Raw genomic sequence first — 21920 nt, 5'->3', positions numbered from 1 at the left:
ATAAGTGTAGGTGAGACTTACTCACACTTATACAACATTTACTATCGATGAATGTACACAACGACGCGAGACAACCAAAATGGCTGACGTCGATCATACCCAATGTACAGTACCCTATAAATACAATCATATAATATCAGTAACTCTCATCAGAAACGTGATTCAAGATGAACACTAATTCAAGTACATTTTATATTGTAAAATTACATAAAATCACATACATCGAAATTTTAATAAAAACCGATTATAATTAAGTAAGGAACAAACATTTTTCAATTTTGCTTTTAAGCTTCAAATAAAGGGACGAATTACAAAAATAAGCTTAACAAAATAATGCTAAAATTTTACACAGAAAAACTGAAACAGAATTAATGCAATATACATAAACTCATTAAACTTGCGAGATATGTCTAGGTACGGCTTCTGCGTTTACAAGCTTAATTTTTCCACAAATGCTGATAAAAAAAATAATTCTCGTTCGTGTAGCAGCCCTACGCGTACAGGTCAGATCAGCTCAAACACGTGAAAATGTGAATAGCACAATATCAATGCCAAAATTGCGAAAATTTATCGGTAAGTAATTAAACTAGGAATAATACACACGACATGAAAACTGTTTCAGTTTTGTAACACAGAACGCTTAAATAATAAGCCGCTCGCAGTTTTACTGAGTGAGAAATGCGAGACGGGATTTTAAATTTTATGTGCGTTAAAAAAATCAATCATTTTGAAAAAAAAAATGTTCAAGTTGCAAATTCACGTTAATCAGTACTTAATAATAATTTTAAAAAACAAAGAAGCTACATATTCATGCAGCGAAGCATAGAATCTATTCACATACGTTCAAAATAAAGAACAAAAGCATAATTCTGATACAACTAAAGACACTTAGCATAACAAAAAAAATCTAGTCATGAAACTGGTATTACATTTTTAATATATGTTCAGCCAATCATCTCAGTAGACGAACCTGTTTACTCGACCACCGAACATACCAAAACACCAGTTTTATAACAGAAAGCCTTCCAGTTAAGTACCATACGAGACGAATTCATCATTCATCATCAAGGTACATGAACGATAATTCTACTAAAATAACGAGAGATCTGATTTTCGTTAGACGCCCTTTATAAAATAAATGAACAAAATTCACATCAGGCACTACAAGAAAATAATTCAAAAATAAGAAAAATCCTTATAAATGTCAATTCTCAGTTTCTGCATAGAACATAAACATGTGAAACTTCGCGATGAATTAATACGTAAATTTTTTCAACACACATATCGGTTCTTAATTAACAAATCAACGTACCAATAACTAAAAAAAAAAGTAACGCAAATGAAATGTAAAAATTAAATGCAAGTAAACACACAAAAGAAACATGAAAGTAACCATCATTATAAGTTATGAAAATCAAAACTACGAAAAAATAGTTATTTAACGCTAATAAGCAATAATTAAAAAAAAATTTCAATGAAAGACACACAAAAAAATAAACAAAGAAAGAAAAAGAAAAAACAGAAACGTTGAACAAATACCTGTGCAGAAACTAAGGTAACTAATTTTTTCATAAAGTAAAAATTTATTGGTGCGTCTTGTAATTCCACCGACAGAAATATATCATCAGTTTAAATAAAACAGTTACGACGAGGTAAATATTTACATTAAATAGGCTGGCTAATAAACTATCTTAGGTGAAGCTTTCTTCCGATGTTTTTTCAGCATCCGACGCTAAAGCTTCTCTCAGCGGTTCTACGCAACTATTTGGAATTAATGTTCCTGTAAACAGAAAACAAATTGATAAAAATGACAAATCTCGTATTTCAAACATCATTTCCTAGTTGCAATACTCACCGACAATTTTAAGACCGTTGGCGGTTTTCAAACGCACCACTTGCATTTTAGAACCATGGCCAGTTTTTTGAGCCAATACAGCTTCCACACGACCCCATACACTCAATACCGAACCGGAAACAACGTTATACGTACGTCTTCTCAAACCTACTTCGCAGTCATTACCTAACGTGACATTTTTACAATTTCCGCGCCTAAAATTAAAGTATAAATGAAATTAAATTGAAAACAGTTCACATCATGATTTTCATCTATAATAATTTCGTACCAATAAGCGTGAGAACACGTGTTTTCTGATGTGGTATATTGCTCTTTCCAATGTTTTTCAGCTTCAGAAGCCTCTACTTTTTTATACTTCTTTTCCATTTCAGCGAGTGTTTCTTGTCTCAACTAAAAACAAAGCATCGAAACATTAACTTGAGTGAACGAACATATTACGCAACATACATATAATAATACCAAAAATTTACCTGCAAACCAGTATTCGGTCGATAAAGGGTATACAAATCTTTTTTATTCACTCCTTCGCCGGAACCTTTCTTCCCTAATTTGTCTTTTTCCGAAGCAACAGCTAGTATTGCAGTCGGCTTATTGTTACGAATCTACGGAATATACATCGATAAATAATAAACAACGCCACACACATGAATCATCTGGAAGTATTGTTTTACCTGATGAGAGAGATAAAATCCTTCTTTAGGTCCAGATAATTCGGACCATTTTTCGAAAGCTTCGTCCCACGACATGCCTCTTTCTACTTGAACGATATGTAATTGAGTGGTCGCCACACCAGTGGTATGTTTTCGTAAAAACGAATACATTTTCACCTGTTTTACATTTTCCCCAGCCGAACCCAAATCTAAACGTTTCAAAATACGCTACATTGAGAACCATGCGTTCACTTTATGATAGATAAAAATTTACAGAGAGTACTTGCCTAAAATTCCTAAATCGAATCGACCGGACTTCTTAGCTTGTGTTATGATAGCTTGTAACGTATCGGTGAAGTATTTAAAAAGTCTGTTTTGCAGATCGACGGGCATGCCTAAAATTCGATTCAAAAATTTGCTCATGTTGTTGTAATCTTTATCTAGAGATAAGACACCCGGCGTCGTTTCACTATTCACTATTAAACCAACTCCCACAAGAGCACCCGCAACGTCTGAAATAAAAAAATATCGTCAGTACTATTCTAGACGGATGCACAACAACTAGAGTTCAATAAACCTTTGAAGAAATCTCCTTTGTAATCCTTCGGCGGAGGAACAATGGGTGCTTCATAACCCATAATCGCTCTCATGATGGCTTCAAGAGCGGATCGGCCGTACTTATTATCGATATTAAAACGAGACAAATCTCTTGTTTCAGTGGCTCGACGATCGCCGTGAGTTAAAGCTCCCTGAAAAATTATCATGTTCCAAAACAAATTCCAACGTAATCAGACACACCCTCAATTCATACTCACCAAACTTTCAAGTCGTTTGGCAACAATCGAGGCAAATCTTCTTTCGCCGGCAAGATCAGAAATTAAAAATATATACTCCGGGGCGTTCACTTGATTACTTCTGTGCGTTCGACCTTTTCAGAAGAGATGAAAAATAAAAAACTCAACTTCATAAGCGCATTCTTAAAACAAAAAATTTTGATAAGACATAAGATTGTTTGTACCAAATTGCTGAATGGCTCTATCTGCACTCCAAGGAAGTTCTAGCGTGATATGAACACGGCGGCGCTGATTTTTAGCCCGACGATCGCTCTGCAGAGAAATACCCGAACTGGCCGCTTCCGAAATAATAGCAACATCTTTTTCGCCATCCATAAATCTTTGTTTTTCTGCAATGTAATATTATGGTAAATGTAAAATATTAATCGGACAGATTGTTTCGAGCAACAGGCAGATCTGCTCACCAGTAAGATTCAACGTTTCTAAAGGAATATCTATTTCTGATCGCGATTCGTACTGAATACCAGCATCGGTTTGAACGACTCTTCCTTTACGTCCAGTCATCTAACGACGGTTAATAATCGCAGGATTAATATGCATGTTGGAAATGAATACTAACCAAACCGAGATATATTTCACAACGAATTTACCTCAGCTACGTTTTCAGGACCTCCCAATTCATCGATCAATTGGTCAAGAGTATTCGGTGGTAGTCGTTCTCCAATGCTCTCGATCTGTTCCAGTAATTCTTCTTTCATACTACAAGCGCGTTCGACTGCATCTTTGGGAGGGGGAACAGTAGATTCAACTTTTCCTTTACCTTTGAAACTTTTACCCATAACCAACATATCGATTTTATCTTGCTGAGTGGGCTTTTTCGGAGCTTTCTTCTTTTTAGCGCCTTTTTTAGTATTAGTGTTTCCCCATAACAGATCTAAAAACAAACATGAACTCAATTAGCGACTCAAAACGCTTCCAAAACCGAATCTAAAATTTTACCATCAGAATCAGTATCAGAAAAATCACTGCTGTCATCGGGTTCGCTGGCTTCGGACGGTTCATCACTGCCCGAATCTGAATTGGATACTTTGAAGTCCGAATCATCTGAGTTCAATTCCGAATCAGATTCGCTAGAATCTTTACGTCTTTTGACTTTAACAGCAGCTTGTCTCGCTATATAAAATGACAAAAATTTCAGAACACTCCACAAACAAATTTCATTAAATGAAACCGAGATCGTAATCCTTACCGGATTTCCTTTTACCGGCTGAGCTACCAGCTTCATTATTCGCATTACCATTTTCTTGTTTCAACTTTTTCGTGTCAATTCCTAATAGACGATGAATACGATTTCGATCTGGAGCCGGGAAATGCTTCTCCACCAATGATTGTAGAACTCCCCTGAAAAGTGAATTGTTCATAGTTTTTCTCTCCATAGTAGACAAAGCCTTTGTTGTTTTACTTACTTAGCTGTAGAAACGAAATCTGATAATTCACCATCATCTCTTTCAAGTTGTTCTAGAGTTCGAGCTTCTCCTGTCGACTGTAATCCAATCACGACGCACTTACCGCATTTAATAGCTTCCCTGTAAAACGATAATGGAAAAACTGAAAGATATCCTAATTGCAACATGACATGATAAAGTTGGAGTGATTCTGTACCGAGCTACATCAACAGCATGGCGAACTTTGGAAGCAATGCATAAATATTTGAAAAATCGTTGATGGGCGGACCAAAATTGACCCCACATTGTTTTCTTCATTCGACTTTCGGCATCAATCAACTCAGCAGCTTCTTGGAACTTCTGCATAGCTTCTACCCACTAAAAAAAAAAAAAAAAAAAAAAAAATAGAACTGGACTCGATACAAGAACACCGGAGTACGAAACACTCACAAAAATATTGAAATACGAACCAATTTTACAGAATCGTCGTACATCTTTATGAATTCTTTATTCAAAGGAACGTCTTCGATTTTGAAAGACACTCCGTGAAAACTCAGCTGTCTTGCGATGTACATACCACGTAATTTCATATCCATAGCTACGATTTCCATTGCACCAACTCCCCTGAAACAACATCGAATGTTATCGCCTATTTATGACGAAAAAGTATAAAAAACCACCGAAAAAACTGACCTCTTTTCAACTGCATTAATAAAGTCCATGAATTCGAGGAACGGCGAGCCTTCGCCCCACATTCCTAATCTAGTCATATACGCCATGTTCCTCGGTTCTGACGCTCCAGTAGCAGATGCATATACTACTCTAGCTTTCGGCAATTGCTTCTGCAATTCTAATACAGTCAAGCCAGTTTTTGTAGGTTTGGTAGAGCCAACGGGACAAAGATTTTTGGCTCGATGACATTCGTCGAATATAATCTAAAATTCTGTTAAGGATTATACATTTCAAAGTTGTTCAACATATAAAAAGATCAACATATTTCATTCAATTTCCCACACGAAAAGGATACTGGGCCGTCAAAATCATCTCCGCACCACTGCAGCAATTGTTTCAGTCTAGTTTTATATTTACCGCCAGTTTGCGAGGATTCACCAATTAAAGCTGAGTAAGTGGAAAATATAACTCCCTTCTTAACATTCCCATTCGCTGGTGAAGCAATTTTGGCGTATTTGAACTAGGATAAAAAAGCAAAGTGCATACATGTAAAACGAGAACATAAAATATACATGAAAACAAAAATATCGCCGCAAACGCACTTTGTTCATAGGGAAAACTTCAATTCTACTAGCTCCTATATCGTTCAGATCTCTCTCGGCGTCATATTTCAAGTCATTCGACACCGAAACCCAAATAGCTTTTTTGCGACCTTTGAGAAAATTTTCAAAAATTAAACCGGCTATCGTTCTACCTTTACCAACACCAGCTCCGTCGCCTGAAACGAAAATTTGCGTTTGAAACAAGACAAATCCACAAAATTGACGAAAATTGCATAATTACATACCTATCAAGAACCCTGCTCTAGAACCGTCTGGAAGTAGATGTTCGTGTTGTTGCGAAGCATACGTGATAGCTTCAAGTTGCAAAGCAGACAACGAACCAGATTTTATCGTATCTTCTGGTAATGATAATTTATACCAAACTTCCGTTGGTTCGACACTAGATAACGAAGCCGTTTCGACAACAGGATCAGGATGCTTTTTACCCAACTTTACTATGAGAATAAATAAATAATCATGTATGAAAAAATTACTCGAGTAGAGTTATTAAAAAATCAACGCATAAAATGAGTTACATTTCGCAGGCATATAATCAGCGTATGTTTCAGCTACGCCCATATCTTCGTCTTCGTTGTCGTCTTCTTCTTCGGCTCGCATATTACCCTGAAATTACACACAATCAATGAACATAATTTCATTTCCGTGCTCTAAAATCGAATCGACGTGTTACTAACTTTATTATTCATTGCCCAAAACGTTTGCAGGGTTTTAGCGGGTAATTGAGGGGTAGTCCAATTTGGAAAAAATTGTCCAGAACCGAGCATACCCAGCAGCGGATTTCCATTACCTGACATCAAGAACGGAGTCATTGCAGCTTGAAAACTTGGCGACATCATCATAGCACTCATAACATTGCTAAACCCACTCATATCCATACCTAAGTCCAATACAAACAACATACCACCCGATGTTTAACTACCGCCACCGACATACAACATTAACATAACATAACATAACATAACATAACATTACATAACACAACACAAATGATAAAAATTCAGCATGAAAAAATACAGAACTTTTAAAACCCGTGAAACATTTGCGAGACATTACAACAAGGACTAGTATTTCAACAAAGCCTTTTTGATGTCTACTATTCTTAGCAATCCATGAAGTTCATCGATCCTGCCTCATTGTATACGGTTATTTTTCCATTTGACAACTTTTTTCTACCTTCATCATGTTTTAGTATTCGAACTATTCTATGTATTCCGAATTCCGATGTCTTTAGCACACAGTTATGTTTTGTTTTCCGAGGTTTTTTTTTATCCTTTGAAAACAATCTCTGAAGCTGAAGGCAAAGGATAATGTAATGGAAACCGGTTTACCAGAGAAACACGAAGGACAATAAGTGAAGCAGAAAGAATTGATGAGCTGGATCGTTTCTAAGAAGTAGCAACGAAAGATCCTACACAACAAAAGCAAAGCAAGTCACGTTCAAGTCACGACTCGCGACTTGCTTCCAATCCATTGAATTGAATTAATTTTGAAGACGAGGTGAAAGATGAAACTAACAAGCAAACCACGAGTGAATCAAAAAACCAAAGGAATAATTTAGCAATTTTCATTCTTGAAATAGTAATTGAACGATTAAACATATCATACTGAATTCTGAATTCACGGAAAAAGAAATTCAGTACGAAAAAAATACGTAATCATGTATTTAATTAAATCGTAAACCAATTCAATGTTTCATTTTCTCAAGTTGAAGAATATCTGATTTGATTGTGAATAAAGAAATGATTAGTAATATTAGCATCAATTAAGCGTGTGCATGTATGTACATAACATTACCTATGCATTTAAAGCGGCGAATGTAAAATTAGCAATCAAAAAGAAACGTGCAGCTGGTAACCAATTAATAAATTTAGACAAAAATCAAGCAAGTACGTATGATCATATTCATTTCAGGAAGACATTTGGTTCATAAGCTGAATTAAATGCTATTCGTTTCAAGCGTAAGTTGAAGTCATAGATAGATTAAAACAGCAAAGCTCACACATTATTACACTACCATTCTGCAAGTTAACTGTGATCTAGCGTCTATCAATTAATCAATCTATCCATCTAACTATCAACGCCAATTCAAAACGTCAAGACTACGGCATGCAATATAAAGACCACATCAGGTTATGAGAGCTTCGATCAGCAATAATTTACTAAGCCATAACCGCTAGTGACATGAAATTTTCCACGCGGTTACAGCTGAAATGATTATCTTACTTCCAGAATCGTATTCGCCATTATAATACTCAGATTCGTGATCATACTCAGGAACTGGTACTGGTGTTCGACGTGCTTTTTTACGAGGCGACTTGGATTTTTTTGGTGTTTTAAAAGAATTATAACGTCGGAAACGTCGAAAACGGGCCATGCTTTTGCAGTCTATACACGTGATGGTATGCGGATGAAGTAACTCAAGATATTCCACTCACGTTAGAATAATAAATAATAACATGCTACACAAGATTAAAACATTAACGACGAATAATTATTTTAAAGAAAATTAAATTTTACTTCACTTCACAGTCAGCAACACGTTCTACGGAAAAATCGCGCGGCAAAAATGTTCATTGAAAGAAGAGATTGAACAGAGAGACACGAATCAACAAAAATAACTGAGCTCGAGCTGACTGAGCTGAGACTTCCTTTCCACATGAATAATAAGCCAAAAATGAGCGCCAAAACAGAGCATTCTTTTTCTCACTAGTCACTCAGACACACTTCTTCCACGAATTCCACGACCACGATGCTTTCATTGCTTTCTTCAGACGTCAAGATATGAAAAAAAACTACACAAAAAAAAAATAACCATCCAACTTTGTCCAATCAGAAATCATTCCCTCAATCATCAGCCCCACCACTTTTTCCACGCCAATCGCTGCGATTTTACATGAAGAGAATAGAGATAAAGAGAATTTTTCAAGTTGAAACATGCATGTGTGTGTGTGTGTGTGTGTGTGTGTGTACGTGACTGTATTAAGGAGAACAGTGTAAGTGTACCACTGTATCGACTGGACAATGACTAAGGTCTGATATCACTACCTCCTCGATGCATTTTTTTTATTACCTTCTGTTCTGTATCCGTAGAATATGAATGAATGAATAACATTGAGGGAAAAAAGCGTCGACCGTGAAAAAAGCGAGAATGCAGCTTTGGCGAACTACAAGAGGTTGTAATTTGTAAATGAGGAATATTGAAAGCGAGGTAATAGATGTAATAGATGTGTTCTTTCTACACGAATTTTGGCAGATTTAGAATCCACGACAATCCCCTACCCGCTAGTACCCGCTAGGATAGTGGGTTTTGATTATAAAATGGATTTAGTATTTTACTTCGAAAAATAGGACTTTTAAGGTTTTGAAATTTGGCGAAAGGTGAATATAATCTAAAAAATGCTTAAAGAGATATGTATTTTTTTTAAAAAAACGTCCAAGTCCAGATTCTAGAAAATCTGCCAAAATCCGTGTAAAAAAACACATCTAATCGGAAAAACTAAAATAAATAGTGTGAAATTGCGATTCACTTTGGAATGAAGCGTGAATGTGATTAATGATCATAAATAATCTCAACACTTGGCATTTTCATACTTCCAAGAAAAAATAGCGAATGCAGGATGAAATGACTAAAGACAAATCCAATCCTGCTTAATCTCAATCTCAGAAGAATAGATAATACATATTTCAAGTCGCTTGCTTCATATTTTGTTGTTACTTACTAGAAATAAACGAAACAATAAATAAATAAATAAATAAATAAATAAATAAAACATTTCTTTTGATCATTATTCTTTTCAGGATTATTGTAATGTCTATTCATCTCCTTAAACACGATTCATGATAATTATGACAACATTGTTCTTTTTCTAATTTCTTTCCTTATCGTATTTTTATGCTCCCGCGTGTGTTCTTAATGAGAATTCAAATAATCGACTAGAAAACGACGCTCAAATAAGTAAATATCAGTCCACCATATTATCGAAAATCTTCATTTCTACCTACCAGCAAAAGCGTTGTGATTAGGTACATAGGTAGGTTAGGTATGTAGGTACTTTAAATACAAATACCATTTTAAAAAAACAAGACTGAAGAGAATGAAATGATGACACTTATCATTTAGCAAATCACAAAATTTTCGGACACTTCTAACAAACTAGAATTAAACAAAGCGATGGATTCAAAAAACAGTTACATATCTCAATGTAACATCAATAAGCAAAAATATACGCGTGATAATATTACGACATCAATTCTTTGAAGATCAGAAAAGCAAGCAGCAAATTAAAATTTCAAGCTCCAACTGATAAAATACATATTTATTTTCAATAAATAAGATAGAAGTCGTTTATTTCAACATGCATGAAATAAATGAAGAACAAATTCAATAATATTAATGCAAGCAAGGTACTTAAAGCATTAATATTAAACAATCTTTATTCACAGTTCAAAAAATAACCACTAAAATTTTGCGGGGGAAGAAAGAATTTTACAAGGCTGCTTTTCAAATGACACGATGCGGTAAATATCAAGTATACGAACGTCTGGTTTTCAGAAATCTCAACATCATTAAGTACGTTGTTTTAAATCAGAATGAAAGATCGAACTCCAAAATGATTATCCCAGTTACAACATAAAATGCACATACTTCATTTCGAATAACCAAATCCTAAATTGGACAAAAGAAACAACCACTTACGTACGAAAACAACTTCAACTTACCCTGCGGAAAAAACTGAGCGGCATTAAAATTAGGATTCATCGTCGGATAACCTTGCATGCCAGGAGGATACATCATAGCAGATGATACCCCGGAAGGATAGTTGAAAAATGACTGGGGCGGAACCACTCCACCAACATTGCCACTCAAAGGTGCTTTTGATTTATCAAAATTTGGATTTAATGACGGTTTCGACATTAACTGCTCCAAAATAGCGCTGTTTGCATTCAATACTGAAATTAATGAATAATTTTCCGTTTAAATTTGTTTGGAATGTGGACAGAGATGTACAACTTTAAAATAAATCCAAGTACCATTCTGAGCAGTCAAATTTGGTTTGATATCATTTGTAGTATCTGTTCCCTCAACGGAGGGCTTTTCTTCTAATGAATCAGTCGAATCTTCCAATTTTTCTTTGATTGACTTTGCTGATTCCAGATCTTTACCACCGCCTGATTTTAAAAAGAAACCGAGACTATGGATTTACCGAAAATAAAAATCACAAAAGTGAGGAAAGGTATTCACCTGGTACTTCTATCAGATCTGGATCCTCATCATCATCGAAATCACTATCTGACGGGGGACTCTCGTTTTTCACTTTTTTCGAACTCTGGAAAACATAACACGCGTTCATGTTATTTTAGCATAGCGCAATTTACTATATTAGGTACTAAATAACATGAATAATGCTTGTATGATTGAATAAAACATTTAACCAAATTCATATTTGATTACTCTATCCGACAAGAAACGCTCGAACTAAATGAATATAAAGATGAGTATTGTCGAGTATAAATTACGCAAGCGATCAAGAACATTACTCACCATGATTTATGATATATATAATCTGAAACTAAGCGAAAATGGCAACTGCATCAGAATAACAGCTAACATAAACGTATTTATACAATTGATTCCAGCCTATGCACTGATAAAAATTATGAACACTGGAGAACATAGATCCCCTATCACACGGCGATAAACTCTCAATATTATGAATCAGGCAACTATAATTCATGCTGTAACATTAGAATAAACATGCTTAATATAACCTTTTTCATTAAATTGACCTGAAATAACTTTTGTCACATTTGAAAAACAGGAGAAAAAAATTCAAAACAAAGGGATAAGCCTACAACGAAAATAAAAGAATGTACACAGTTGCTCATTTCTTAGTACAAGTTAAGTCACTCGAACAACTTTGTATAAGGTTATCGAAAATAACTTACGTTCAATTTGAAACAATACATTTTCTTTAATTGATAAATTAAAATAATTCTAACTTCGGTATTAGAAAAATTGTAAATAATTTAGATTTTGGGTCGTCCCGCCATATTGATATAACCCTATCTGCCGCTTCCCCACCAATTTTTTTTTTTTTTTTGTTTTTTTCCTTCAAGCATAAAAGTTTATGGAAGACCGTATTTCCTCAATGCCTTATGACAGAAATTTTGGCGCCGTGATTTGTTGATACCGCAAGGGTGAAGTGAAAAGAGCTTTGCTGCGCTGCTTTAACCGTCGCAGACCGTCGCACTAGGGGCCACTTGTACAATTCTGAAGTTAACTGCAGTTCATGTGAACTCCGTTCATCTTTGATCCTAGTTCAACTCACCGTTGTGTTGTACCATTCTTCCGTTTGGTGATCTACGTTTAGGTACGCATGACTGCGTGATGGAATACGTGACTAGTGTTTCCGTGAGCTATTTCTGTGGTTTTGATGATTGTATTCGAGTTGCAACTTGAATTCGTAAAGTAAACAGTCGATGGTTGCCGGTTGCAGCATATTTTATTATTTTTAATTGAAACCTTGGCGTTTTATTAATTTTCGTCGTGTTAAAAACTGTGAATTTTTTTGAAAAATGGAGAATATTAAAGGGAAAATGAAAAGAGCTACAAATTTCTCAACTGCAGAGGAGAACACCTTGATTCGAGTACTGAAAAGGTACAAACCGATTATTGAAAATAAAAGTACCGGATCAAATAATAATAAGTAAGTACAGTACAGTTTCATTTTCATCATCATGTTCTCATCTTTTATACATTTGATTTGGGTAGTTAATTATTTGAATCATGTTTTCAAAACAGTTTAAAAAAAGCAACCTGGAAGAAAATTGAGGCTGAATTCAATCAGCTGGCGTTGGGAGAATTTCGCGATGTTTCCACTTTGAAAAACAAGTACGAAAACATTAAAAAACGAGCAAAACAGAAATATGCGGAGGAAAAACGTCACGTAGCTGGAACCGGAGGAGGACCGCCGTTGGCTGTAAAATTCACAGAAACTGAGCACGACATAGCCGAAATGTTAGGTCCCAGAATGACTGGAGAGGATTCACATTTTGATTGTGATAATGGTATGTAATTTAAAATCAACACACCTACCTTGTGATATTCAATTCAATGATGTGATGTTTGCTTAAATGAAGAAAGATGTACATTTTTCATTTCATTTATGTTTTCTAGAACAAACGTCAGCGTTTCATCCTGTAATTTTAGACTCGTATATTCAAGAAACGGAAATTGATTATAACAACAATCATGCTAACGGATATGCTGAGCAAGTAATTGATGACGTTGAGGAAGTAGAAGTACATACTCAGAATACAGATAACGTAGGTTCGTATGCAATTTATCTATAGTTCAACCTACTCCTTCAGCTGCAAGAATTGGTTACCTGTAATATTCTGATTTTCTGTCTACATTATCATTTTTAATCATTTTATCAAATTACAGGCACAGGATCCGATGATGCCGAATTCGAAGCTATTAGGGCTCGGCAATTACTCTTAAGAAATGAACAACTGAGGTCCAAAAATGTAACAGCACCGAATACAGCAAATACATCCGATGATCCCGATTTTGAAGCTATTAGGGCTCGGAAATTAATCATAAGAAGTGAACCACTGAGGTCCAAAAATATAACAGCACCGAATGCAGCAAATACAGTACAGAATTCTCAAAACTCAAGTGCTCTGCCAAAAACATCGAATAAGGATACTGATATCTCTCAATCGGAATGTAAGTACTAATTTTGAATACATATTTTGTTTGATGATTCATTTCAATACTACACTTAAAAAATTCGTTTCCTTTTACAAATTATTACCTTTTAAAATAATGTGAATCGTAATTGTTATTGTTAGATGAAGAATGGAATAGAAAACGTCAAGCAAACAAAAACAAGCAAAAAGAATCAAATGCAGGTACTCAAGAAAACTCATCAAAACGTAAGTAGATAATTATTACAGGAATTGATTCAAAAATTTATGTATGTACTTAGTCATTTGTCACTAATGCTGAGTGTATCCTACTGTGTTGCAGAATCGGAATTCACAAAACGCCGCCGTATATACGAAGACCAGCTCTCTAAATGGGCCGGGGAAAAACGGACGTTGATTGAACTGCAGAAGAAGTCGTTCCAAGAGAAACATTGTTTAGAATTACAACAGAAAAAAGATAAACATGAACGTATACTTTCCAAAGAGGAAGAGGAGATTGAGCTCAGGATCAGGTTGATGCTCGATGAGCATCACCTGAAAATGAAAATACTGCAAAAGCAGCTGGATAAAGAGTCTGTATAATTTTAATGAAATTTTTTGATTTTAGGGAATGTCCGAATGTTCATTGTTTTTTTTTTTAATCGATCTGTTTTTACTGCAGTGGCAGTTGGCAGCGAATGTTAATTATTCTCATTATGAATGGATGTGTTTTTACTGTTCTGGCAGCAAGTGTTAATTATTTTTATTTTTAATCAATGTATTTTTACTGCTGTGGCAGGTGGCAGCGAATGTTAATTATTTTCATCGTGAATGGATGTGTTTTTACTGTTCTGGCAGTAAGTGTTAATTATTTTTATTTTTAATCAATGTGTTTTTACTGCTGTGGAAGGTGGAAGCAATTCTTAATTACTTTTATTATGAATCGATGTGTTTTTACTGCTGTGGCAGCAAGTGTGTTTTTATTTTTAATTGATGTCTCCTTGCTGTGGCAACAAGAGTGTTAATTATTTTTATTTTCAATTGATGTGATTTCACTGCTGCGGCAGCACGATTGTGTTCGTTGTTTCATTTTTAATTATTAATTTGAGTCATTTGAGAAGTATTGGTCTCATTTTTTTTCTAGAAATAAATGCGTTTTTTGTTCATATTTCTCAAGTTGGTCAAGTTTTTCTATTACTAACGTAGATGGGTGAAATTATTTTGAAAAATTAGAACACTCTGAAACAGTTCATTCTATAAGAAGATGGTTTGCAATGCCGGAAAAGAGATTAAAAAACAAATAAAAAAAGAACTTTGATTCAAGTTTTGCAACATGATTTTTCATTTTTCTCTTCCTTTTATCAACATACAACTGAAAATCTTATTATTATTTATTACTAATATTTCATGGGGAAATGCATTGAATAGAACTTGTAGAACTTCGTTTTTTTTATTGAATTCGTATTACATACTCCGTTTCAAAATTATTTCATAAACAATAAAGAATTTTATTTTTAATTATAGTGCATCGAAGTAATTGATTAAGGTATCTCTTTGGATCTGATTTACATTAATTGGTGGCACAGCAAATTCTTCGGCATCAAACTCCGTTAAATCCACCAACCTTTCAATCCCACGCTCCACTGCAGGCATTGCATCACCGAAAAATCTTGCAATGTTATGCAATACAGCAGTAGCTGTAACCACCATTTCAACAGAGGTCACTTCTAAATTGATACCCACCGCTAAAATCGGAAAACGTCGTTTCCATACCCCAAAAGTGCGTTCTATGGGGTTTCTGGTTCGAATTTGTGCGAAATTGAATTTTTTTTCAGCGGCAGTGATGGGATTTCGAAGTGGAGTAATGAGGTAATTCCGAACACCATATCCTCCATCACCCACCAACAAGTCATTTCCGAATTCTCCATCTTCAAATTTATACTTTATAGATGAATTATTAAATATTGTAGAATCATGTGAACTACCAGGCCATCGACAGACAACGTTTAGAAATCGCAGGTTAGAATCGCATACAGCTTGAACGTTATATGAAAAGAAACGTTTTCTGTTGCGAAAAATTTCAGCATCCTGGCCACCAGGAGATAGTATTTTTACGTGAGTGCAGTCGACTGCGCCAATACACCGAGGGAACTGTGCAATATTGAAAAATCCTTGCCGTATTTCACTTAGTTCTTCTTCAGAGGTTGGGTACTCGATAAATTCTGGTCTCAGACGCGCCAAATAGTAGGAGACGAGTCGGATAACGCGGCTGGCAGTAGACTCGTGTACGCCAACAAAATCTGCAGCTACTTTTATCATTGAGCCTGTAGCGTAATATCGTAGCGTTAACAGTACTTTTTCGCGTGCAGTGAGTGCATTATTTCTGAAAAATGCATCATAATTATTATTAAAGTACCCCACTTATGAGAAGTAAGTGAAGGTAGCCGTTTGTGAGCAAGTTTTTCTTTGGGTACGGTGGATGTGCCATTTTTGAGTGCTAGCATGGGCATATCAGTAATCATCAAAGTAAACATCCTGAGCATCGTGAATAGTGAACTAAACACATGCATGTTTCTGTGTAAAAGTATTATAAAGTGCCAAAAGTAATGATCATTTCTCCGCTGCTGTAACCTTTTTTGCATTTTATTGTTCTTAATTTTAATTCTTCAACGCAAATAATCATATCAGGCCATGAATTGTGATTACATTAGAAGGCTGCAAACCCAATTGAAAAGTTGATCGCCAAAGTTATGCGTAGATGCTGCAGCTGTACTGATAATTTCTAGTAAGTATCATTTTTATAATTAGTAATTATTCACTAATCACTTCAAATAAACAGATATTCCGAAAGATTATTTCTATTACACTGTGTCAGGTGAGCAAACTGGAATACGGAAGCCAAAGTTGAGTTTCATCTGTTCTTTGAGAATCAAAATATATTTTAAACGTGCAACATGTCACATTTGATTGATATTGCATAGCAGTATTACTCGTACAAACATCAGAAAGATCTGTCTGAAGAAACTGCAAACTGGAATCATGTGTTTTGCTGTGAAGAGTACAATGCCGGAGCTTTCAGAGCTCAAATAATATGCATAATATTGAACTATTGAAAGTGATCGTACAAATTACTGAAATTGCCCAGCGGAGATGATGAAAAATTTAATAAACATTGGAAGTGATGAAGTGAATTTTGTGTGTCATTTTTTAATGAAAAATAATCGGAACTGCGGTGTTCTGTTGATGGAGTACCTTTTATAATAGGGAGTAGAGGAATCCTGGCACTGCGTAATGGAAATAATTATTATTGCTTGCTGGATGAATGGCGAATCAGGTTTCCGGCATGGCTCAAAGTACACAAAAAAATCCTCATATAAGGTTACATTTGAATGGTATATTTGTTGTATGTAATTTACCTGGTAGTTCGTGAACTGATTTTAGATTTTAGTTTTTCAACTAAATACATAACGGTTGATTTCGAGAGACGAAATCGATCTAAAAATTCTTGTTCATTCCATTCTACAAAATGATCTATTCGATGTCTAAATTTTTTTTTTCGGCGCGGAAACGCAATCTTGTAAACCAACTCTTGAAAATCTTCGTCTGATGTAAGATTTTCATCATCATCTGAGTACATCGACATTAGAGATTTTTTATTTATTACTTAAAACTCAAAAATTAATAATCAATAATCGCCATGCACGTTGATAACAGCGTATGTTTACGAAGTTTATCAGTGTTGGGTTCTGAAGTTCAGTTAACTGTAGTTTAACCGGCCGAAATTGGCGAGTTAAATTTAACTACAGTTCAAGAGTTGAACGAGATTGGTACAACACACTTTTCCTACTGAACTTGGTTCAACTCTTGACTGTAGTTTAACTGTTTGTGGTACAAGTGGCCCTAGGTTTGTTCGTTTTTAACCAGGTTTCTTACCCGGGTAAGGTTAAATCCAGAGACCTGTTATAGGTCTTTGGTTAAATCAGGGGTAAAAAGTGGAGAGCGGAGTAAGGAGAGTAAGGAAAGTGTAGACCCGGTTAGACCGAGTAATAAAAACGAACAAACCTACTGTCGCAGGTACTGAGGTGAGGGGAGCGTCCGTTAAAGTTGATTTAAAATTTGTATATTTTATCAGCGTTCAGCCGTTCCATTCGTTCAGTCAAGTTTAGTGTCAAGTTTCGAGTTTGTTCGCCATTTTTTCAATTTCATTTGATATCCCGAATATCGGTTCAGTATTTGATTGAAAATTTGAAATGAATCGCCTAATCAATTTTCCAACCTGCGAAGAAGCGAGTCGTTTTTGAAATATCATATTAAACAGAAGTTGGCGTGCATCTAAAACGTATGTATTTCGTTTCTTGGTTCGTATTGCCTGCGTTCATGCGTTCAGAATTTCTAGTTGTTTGCCGTTATGGAATTCCGAATTATTGTCCATTAGCCAAGGTACATCAACATGAACCTTGCTAAAACCACGGACAATAACCAAACCAACAGCTACAGCAGTCAACTTCATATTGTTTTCACCCTGTAGTTTTTCGAAATTTCATTCATGATAACTGAAGGAAAGAATGTTGAAACCTTCCGGTGGACTGCCAGAGATGGTCTATTCGGGGTGACGATGAACGATTACCTTTTATGATGATTCGCGATCACTCTTGGCTGATTGAATTCTCTTCATCATTAATTTTTACAAGTATCGCGAACATTGGGATAAAATGAAGAGCGCAGGGAAAGAACGACGTAACATCATTTTTTTCAATTTTTTTTAATGTACTTTACTATCGGCACCATTTCACTCAAAAAACAACAAATTTGACCGAATTTTTTCATTTTTTTTCTTGGTGGTACTTTGTATATCGAGCTGAGCTATTCCATTCAGTTTTTGTGAAAAATGAATATTTGCACTATTTCACTCAGAATAACGACTTGAAAATCGCATAAAGCATGAATGCAGGGAAAGAACAGCGTAGGTAACTAAATGATTTTCGGAGCAAAATGTTGCTCGTGTGTTAATCGGAACTCTGGAAGTATTTCTTTCACAACTGAAAGATATTTTCATACTCAAAATTGATCCAACCAAACCTTTGGAGTATTTGAAACCAAATTCAAGCCAAATAATGATTACTTCCGAGTCGTACAACATTTTCCTGTAAAATGTATAAAAAACTGGTTACGCCGTTCTTTCCCTGAACTCTTCAAATTCAGCCTTTCTATTGTAGCAACGGCGGTACGACATGTGAACCTTTTACCCCGAAAACGTTAATTTCGAGAATCGATTCTTTGTTGTTGGAGCAAATTTTGTCTGCGTAGAGAATTATCTTTTTCTTTCAATAAGTTCACCAAAATTTAAGATTCATTTTATTGCCAATCCTTTTTGAATTTTAATATTATGTTTTAATACTGAGCTAACTTTCTTAAGTACTTTTTCATTTTCAAGGGTCTAAAATATTCATGATGATTCTTCAAGATTTACCTTGATCTGCTATTTTTGAACCTGTACCACTTCCGTCGTGTTCCATTTTTAAATTTACTCAGCGATCACCATGGTTCGAGGTACTTCTAAATAAATATTCAAGTTGTTTTCTATATATTTTTCTGCAATTATTGAAATGTGTTCATTTTAGGAAAGAAAAAAAGTGCATCGAATCCCAAGAGCGATATAGAATCAGTTTCTGTGACTTCTAATGTAGCAAATCCTGCCCATACAAAATCCAAAAGAAAATTCAAAGGAAAATTGTCTCATTCAAACACTGTATCGCCTAATAAGATAACAAAATACTACAATGTTTCGGTAAAAGCAGAAAAAAGTGCAATTTCTTTCAATTTTTTCATCAAGCCCACTGAATAATATCTTACTTCTTTTTGCAGGTTTCCCCCAAGTCTTATGAAAATTCTCCAGTATTATCTACAAAGTTGGAAAATGTATATGTAGTACCAAGTGATCCGATCAATTTATCAGACGAGAGAAATGTCTTGCGTGATACCAATACCATTTCAAGTAATTCTGATATTTTAAGTTTGCTCCTTCATTTATTGTTTTTTTGTCATTACTATTTATTGTTGTTTTACAGTAAATGATCCGGATAACTTGAGCACATTTAGTGATATAGATAAGACTGAATCTTGTGTTCCTTTCAGTCCAAGTACTGCCTTATCTCAGCTTGATTTGAATGTGAATAAAAAAGTGTCCAGAATTAGAAAACGGTAGGTATTTTTCAAACCGATTTGTATACATATTGAAATCTTTGCTGTAATAATTCATTAATTATTTTCGCACATTATCAGGTTACTTATCGGTAATACTGCCGGAACTAACGTGCTGAACTCCATTGATGGGCACATAGGAAAAAATATTTTGAAGAATATTACGGGAAATAAATTAAAAGCTGATCATAATGGATGTAATCCTGGTAAAAGCCAAACCAAATTAACTGAATTTTATCCAGTACGCCGAAGCGTTCGTAAAACAGGAAAAGCTGTTTTAGAAGAACAGAGAAAAACTTTGGAGGACGCGGTTCTTTCCAACAAAGAAGACGGATTGGAAGTACGAACTACAAATCACTTTATTCAAAATATTGGAATTATTTCATATCTGTGTGCCTGACGTTACTTTGCCTCAGGTGCAGATATTTGAAGGTAAAGGCCGTGGAGTGGTTGCTGCCAGAAAATTTCAGAAAGGAGAATTTGTTGTTGAATATGCAGGAGAATTAATTACATTTGAAGAAGCCAAAAAACGCGAGGGAATTTATTCACAAGATGAAAATACCGGGTGTTACATGTATTATTTCAAACATAAAAATAATCAGTTTTGGTAAATTAGATTCCAATTATGTCTTGGAATGAAATCCATGATAGAATGTAATCGAATTTTTCTACTGATTTTTTAGCGTTGATGCGACCAAAGAATCTGGACGTTTTGGCAGATTGCTAAATCATTCAAGAAGCGGAAATTTATGTACTAAAACGATTGAAGTGGGTGGAATTCCTCGTTTAATTTTAACTGCAAGAGAAGATATTAAACCTGGTTGTGAATTGACCTATGACTACGGTGATCGAAGTAAACTGTCATTACAGTATCATCCATGGCTTGCTCAGTGATCATTAATAAGTAAATTTTTTATAAAGTATTGATTTTTTAATTCGTTTTTTGAGTAGGTAGCAAGAAATAATCACATTTTCTTGAAAAATTACTATCCGAACTCCTAATTTCATTGACTGATTGGAATTATTTTATATTTTATGTCCTATATTTAAGCTGTTTTTAAACTGTGATTTCGTGTATCAGTTTCTAAAAAAATGTCCCCTGTGTGGTCCATGAAATCAGTAGTATTCAGAAAAAACTAAATAGCGACTTTGACGTATGCTATGTAGTATGTATGGTTTGATTTCGATCATTTTATTTTTCAAATACACCTATTATTTGCATTTCATTAAAAACTATCAATTTTACTTGTAATGAATTCGTTTATGTTGGGATAACTATTATTGTTTACCACAGATTTTATTTTTCCTGCAGATATGGACAATATCTTTTCCATTATCTCCATCAATTCTTTTCCATGAGAAATGAATGGAGTAAATTTCATATTGATCGTCGTGAATCCTGCGGTATGCGTTACGCTTTTTTCCCCTTTTGAATTTCATCTCTATTTCCCTAATCCCTTTTCAAAATTGGATTCATAATTAATAATGACTGAATATTTCAAATAATGATGATTGATGGGAGAAGAAACAGAATGTGATCAGTTAAAATGAAATTGAGGGGGTTGGATGATAACTCTGAATAACGTGTTAGCGATTAACACCGACGAGCGAACAGCGAAATTAACGCAATCAGATATTCAGCAGATCTCTTCAAACCTTTCCCAGTTTCCCTTTGCTAAAAAGGCCGAATCACTATACAGCAGTATACCGAAACCGAATTCTTCGATCTTCGTAAAACCTTCCCAAAATGGAATGCGAGTTTTTGATGAAAATAACTTGTGAATAATGAAAAATATAAAGGCAAAGATGACGAATATATTTGATTTCAATCAATTATGATATGATCTAACTGTCAAAATTTTGTGCAAAGGAAAGTAATAGTAACGAACTTTTATTCAAATAATCTTGAATAATACGTTAGAATTGAGGATGAATAATTTTAAAAAATACGATAAAATTGAGGATATTCATATTTCATTTTTACATCA

General features: G+C 34.7%; 3 protein-coding genes across 11 annotated transcripts in view; 1 reads left to right on the top strand and 2 right to left on the bottom strand.

The window, feature by feature from the left end:
• Nucleotides 1–178: 178 nt before the first annotated feature.
• sno (strawberry notch) overlaps nucleotides 179–21920 on the bottom strand; it is a 47140-nt gene continuing 25398 nt past the window's right edge. The window contains exons 1-27 of one of the 7 annotated variants that reach the window (XM_065345111.1): nucleotides 11986–12118; nucleotides 11582–11775; nucleotides 11282–11366; nucleotides 11071–11208; nucleotides 10759–10989; nucleotides 6714–6916; nucleotides 6555–6642; nucleotides 6264–6473; nucleotides 6019–6194; nucleotides 5772–5936; nucleotides 5438–5679; nucleotides 5215–5368; nucleotides 4962–5122; nucleotides 4766–4885; nucleotides 4549–4700; nucleotides 4299–4472; nucleotides 3950–4233; nucleotides 3764–3863; nucleotides 3524–3688; nucleotides 3321–3433; nucleotides 3083–3254; nucleotides 2793–3017; nucleotides 2527–2714; nucleotides 2326–2457; nucleotides 2124–2245; nucleotides 1856–2049; nucleotides 179–1780 (exon numbers count right to left, since the gene is read on the bottom strand). In XM_065345111.1, the coding sequence (XP_065201183.1) occupies nucleotides 1692–1780; nucleotides 1856–2049; nucleotides 2124–2245; nucleotides 2326–2457; nucleotides 2527–2714; nucleotides 2793–3017; nucleotides 3083–3254; nucleotides 3321–3433; nucleotides 3524–3688; nucleotides 3764–3863; nucleotides 3950–4233; nucleotides 4299–4472; nucleotides 4549–4700; nucleotides 4766–4885; nucleotides 4962–5122; nucleotides 5215–5368; nucleotides 5438–5679; nucleotides 5772–5936; nucleotides 6019–6194; nucleotides 6264–6473; nucleotides 6555–6642; nucleotides 6714–6916; nucleotides 10759–10989; nucleotides 11071–11208; nucleotides 11282–11366; nucleotides 11582–11584 (4086 nt within the window). In that variant the 5' untranslated portion in view covers nucleotides 11585–11775; nucleotides 11986–12118 and the 3' untranslated portion in view covers nucleotides 179–1691. Of the gene's footprint in view, nucleotides 1781–1855; nucleotides 2050–2123; nucleotides 2246–2325; nucleotides 2458–2526; nucleotides 2715–2792; nucleotides 3018–3082; nucleotides 3255–3320; nucleotides 3434–3523; nucleotides 3689–3763; nucleotides 3864–3949; nucleotides 4234–4298; nucleotides 4473–4548; nucleotides 4701–4765; nucleotides 4886–4961; nucleotides 5123–5214; nucleotides 5369–5437; nucleotides 5680–5771; nucleotides 5937–6018; nucleotides 6195–6263; nucleotides 6474–6554; nucleotides 6643–6713; nucleotides 6917–8262; nucleotides 8532–8556; nucleotides 8927–10758; nucleotides 10990–11070; nucleotides 11209–11281; nucleotides 11367–11581; nucleotides 11776–11985; nucleotides 12119–21920 lie in introns of those variants that run through there. The other 6 variants (XM_065345112.1, XM_065345115.1, XM_065345116.1 and 3 more) reach the window with 6 other exon arrangements.
• LOC135832109 (histone-lysine N-methyltransferase Set8-like) lies at nucleotides 12282–21184 on the top strand. Of its 3 annotated transcripts, XR_010556277.1 has the most exons (9): nucleotides 12282–12746; nucleotides 12842–13107; nucleotides 13217–13369; nucleotides 13487–13771; nucleotides 13897–13980; nucleotides 14075–14324; nucleotides 14414–16516; nucleotides 16607–17813; nucleotides 19166–19282. XR_010556277.1 is itself a non-coding variant. In XM_065345122.1 (8 exons), exons 2-8 carry the CDS (start codon nucleotides 19272–19274, stop codon nucleotides 20824–20826), a joined length of 1101 nt encoding a protein of 366 aa, XP_065201194.1. In that variant the 5' UTR covers nucleotides 17830–18070; nucleotides 19166–19271; the 3' UTR covers nucleotides 20827–21184. The 3 variants fall into 3 exon arrangements, 1 of the variants encoding a protein (XP_065201194.1); XR_010556276.1 differs by having other exon boundaries at nucleotides 14414–17813; XM_065345122.1 differs by lacking the exons at nucleotides 12282–12746; nucleotides 12842–13107; nucleotides 13217–13369; ... (3 more) ...; nucleotides 14414–16516; nucleotides 16607–17813 and adding exons at nucleotides 17830–18070; nucleotides 19353–19519; nucleotides 19597–19726; ... (2 more) ...; nucleotides 20349–20539; nucleotides 20616–21184 and having other exon boundaries at nucleotides 19166–19281.
• On the bottom strand, nucleotides 14564–17374 carry LOC135832110 (putative nuclease HARBI1). Its single transcript, XM_065345123.1, has 2 exons — nucleotides 17148–17374; nucleotides 14564–16114 (listed from the first exon to the last, which is right to left on the bottom strand). Exons 1-2 carry the CDS (start codon nucleotides 17372–17374, stop codon nucleotides 15250–15252), a joined length of 1092 nt encoding a protein of 363 aa, XP_065201195.1. The 3' UTR covers nucleotides 14564–15249.

Source organism: Planococcus citri, chromosome 1 (genome assembly GCF_950023065.1).
Source record: "Planococcus citri chromosome 1, ihPlaCitr1.1, whole genome shotgun sequence".
Classification (NCBI taxonomy): domain Eukaryota; kingdom Metazoa; phylum Arthropoda; class Insecta; order Hemiptera; family Pseudococcidae; genus Planococcus; species Planococcus citri.
Note: the sequence above shows the minus strand (reverse complement) of the source record. Positions and strands in the feature narration are given on the sequence as shown.

Bases quoted from the DNA above. Each gene is read 5' to 3' on its own strand.
- LOC135832110 (XM_065345123.1), bottom strand. From the start codon at position 17,374: ATGTCGATGTACTCAGATGATGATGAAAATCTTACATCAGACGAAGAT. The intron at 16,115-17,147 runs GTAAATTACATA...TGCATTTTTCAG, and splicing joins ATCAGTTCACGAACTACCAG to AAATAATGCACTCACTGCAC.
- LOC135832109 (XM_065345122.1), top strand. The intron at 19,520-19,596 runs GTAAAAGCAGAA...TTCTTTTTGCAG, and splicing joins CAAAATACTACAATGTTTCG to GTTTCCCCCAAGTCTTATGA. The intron at 19,727-19,799 runs GTAATTCTGATA...GTTGTTTTACAG, and splicing joins TGATACCAATACCATTTCAA to TAAATGATCCGGATAACTTG.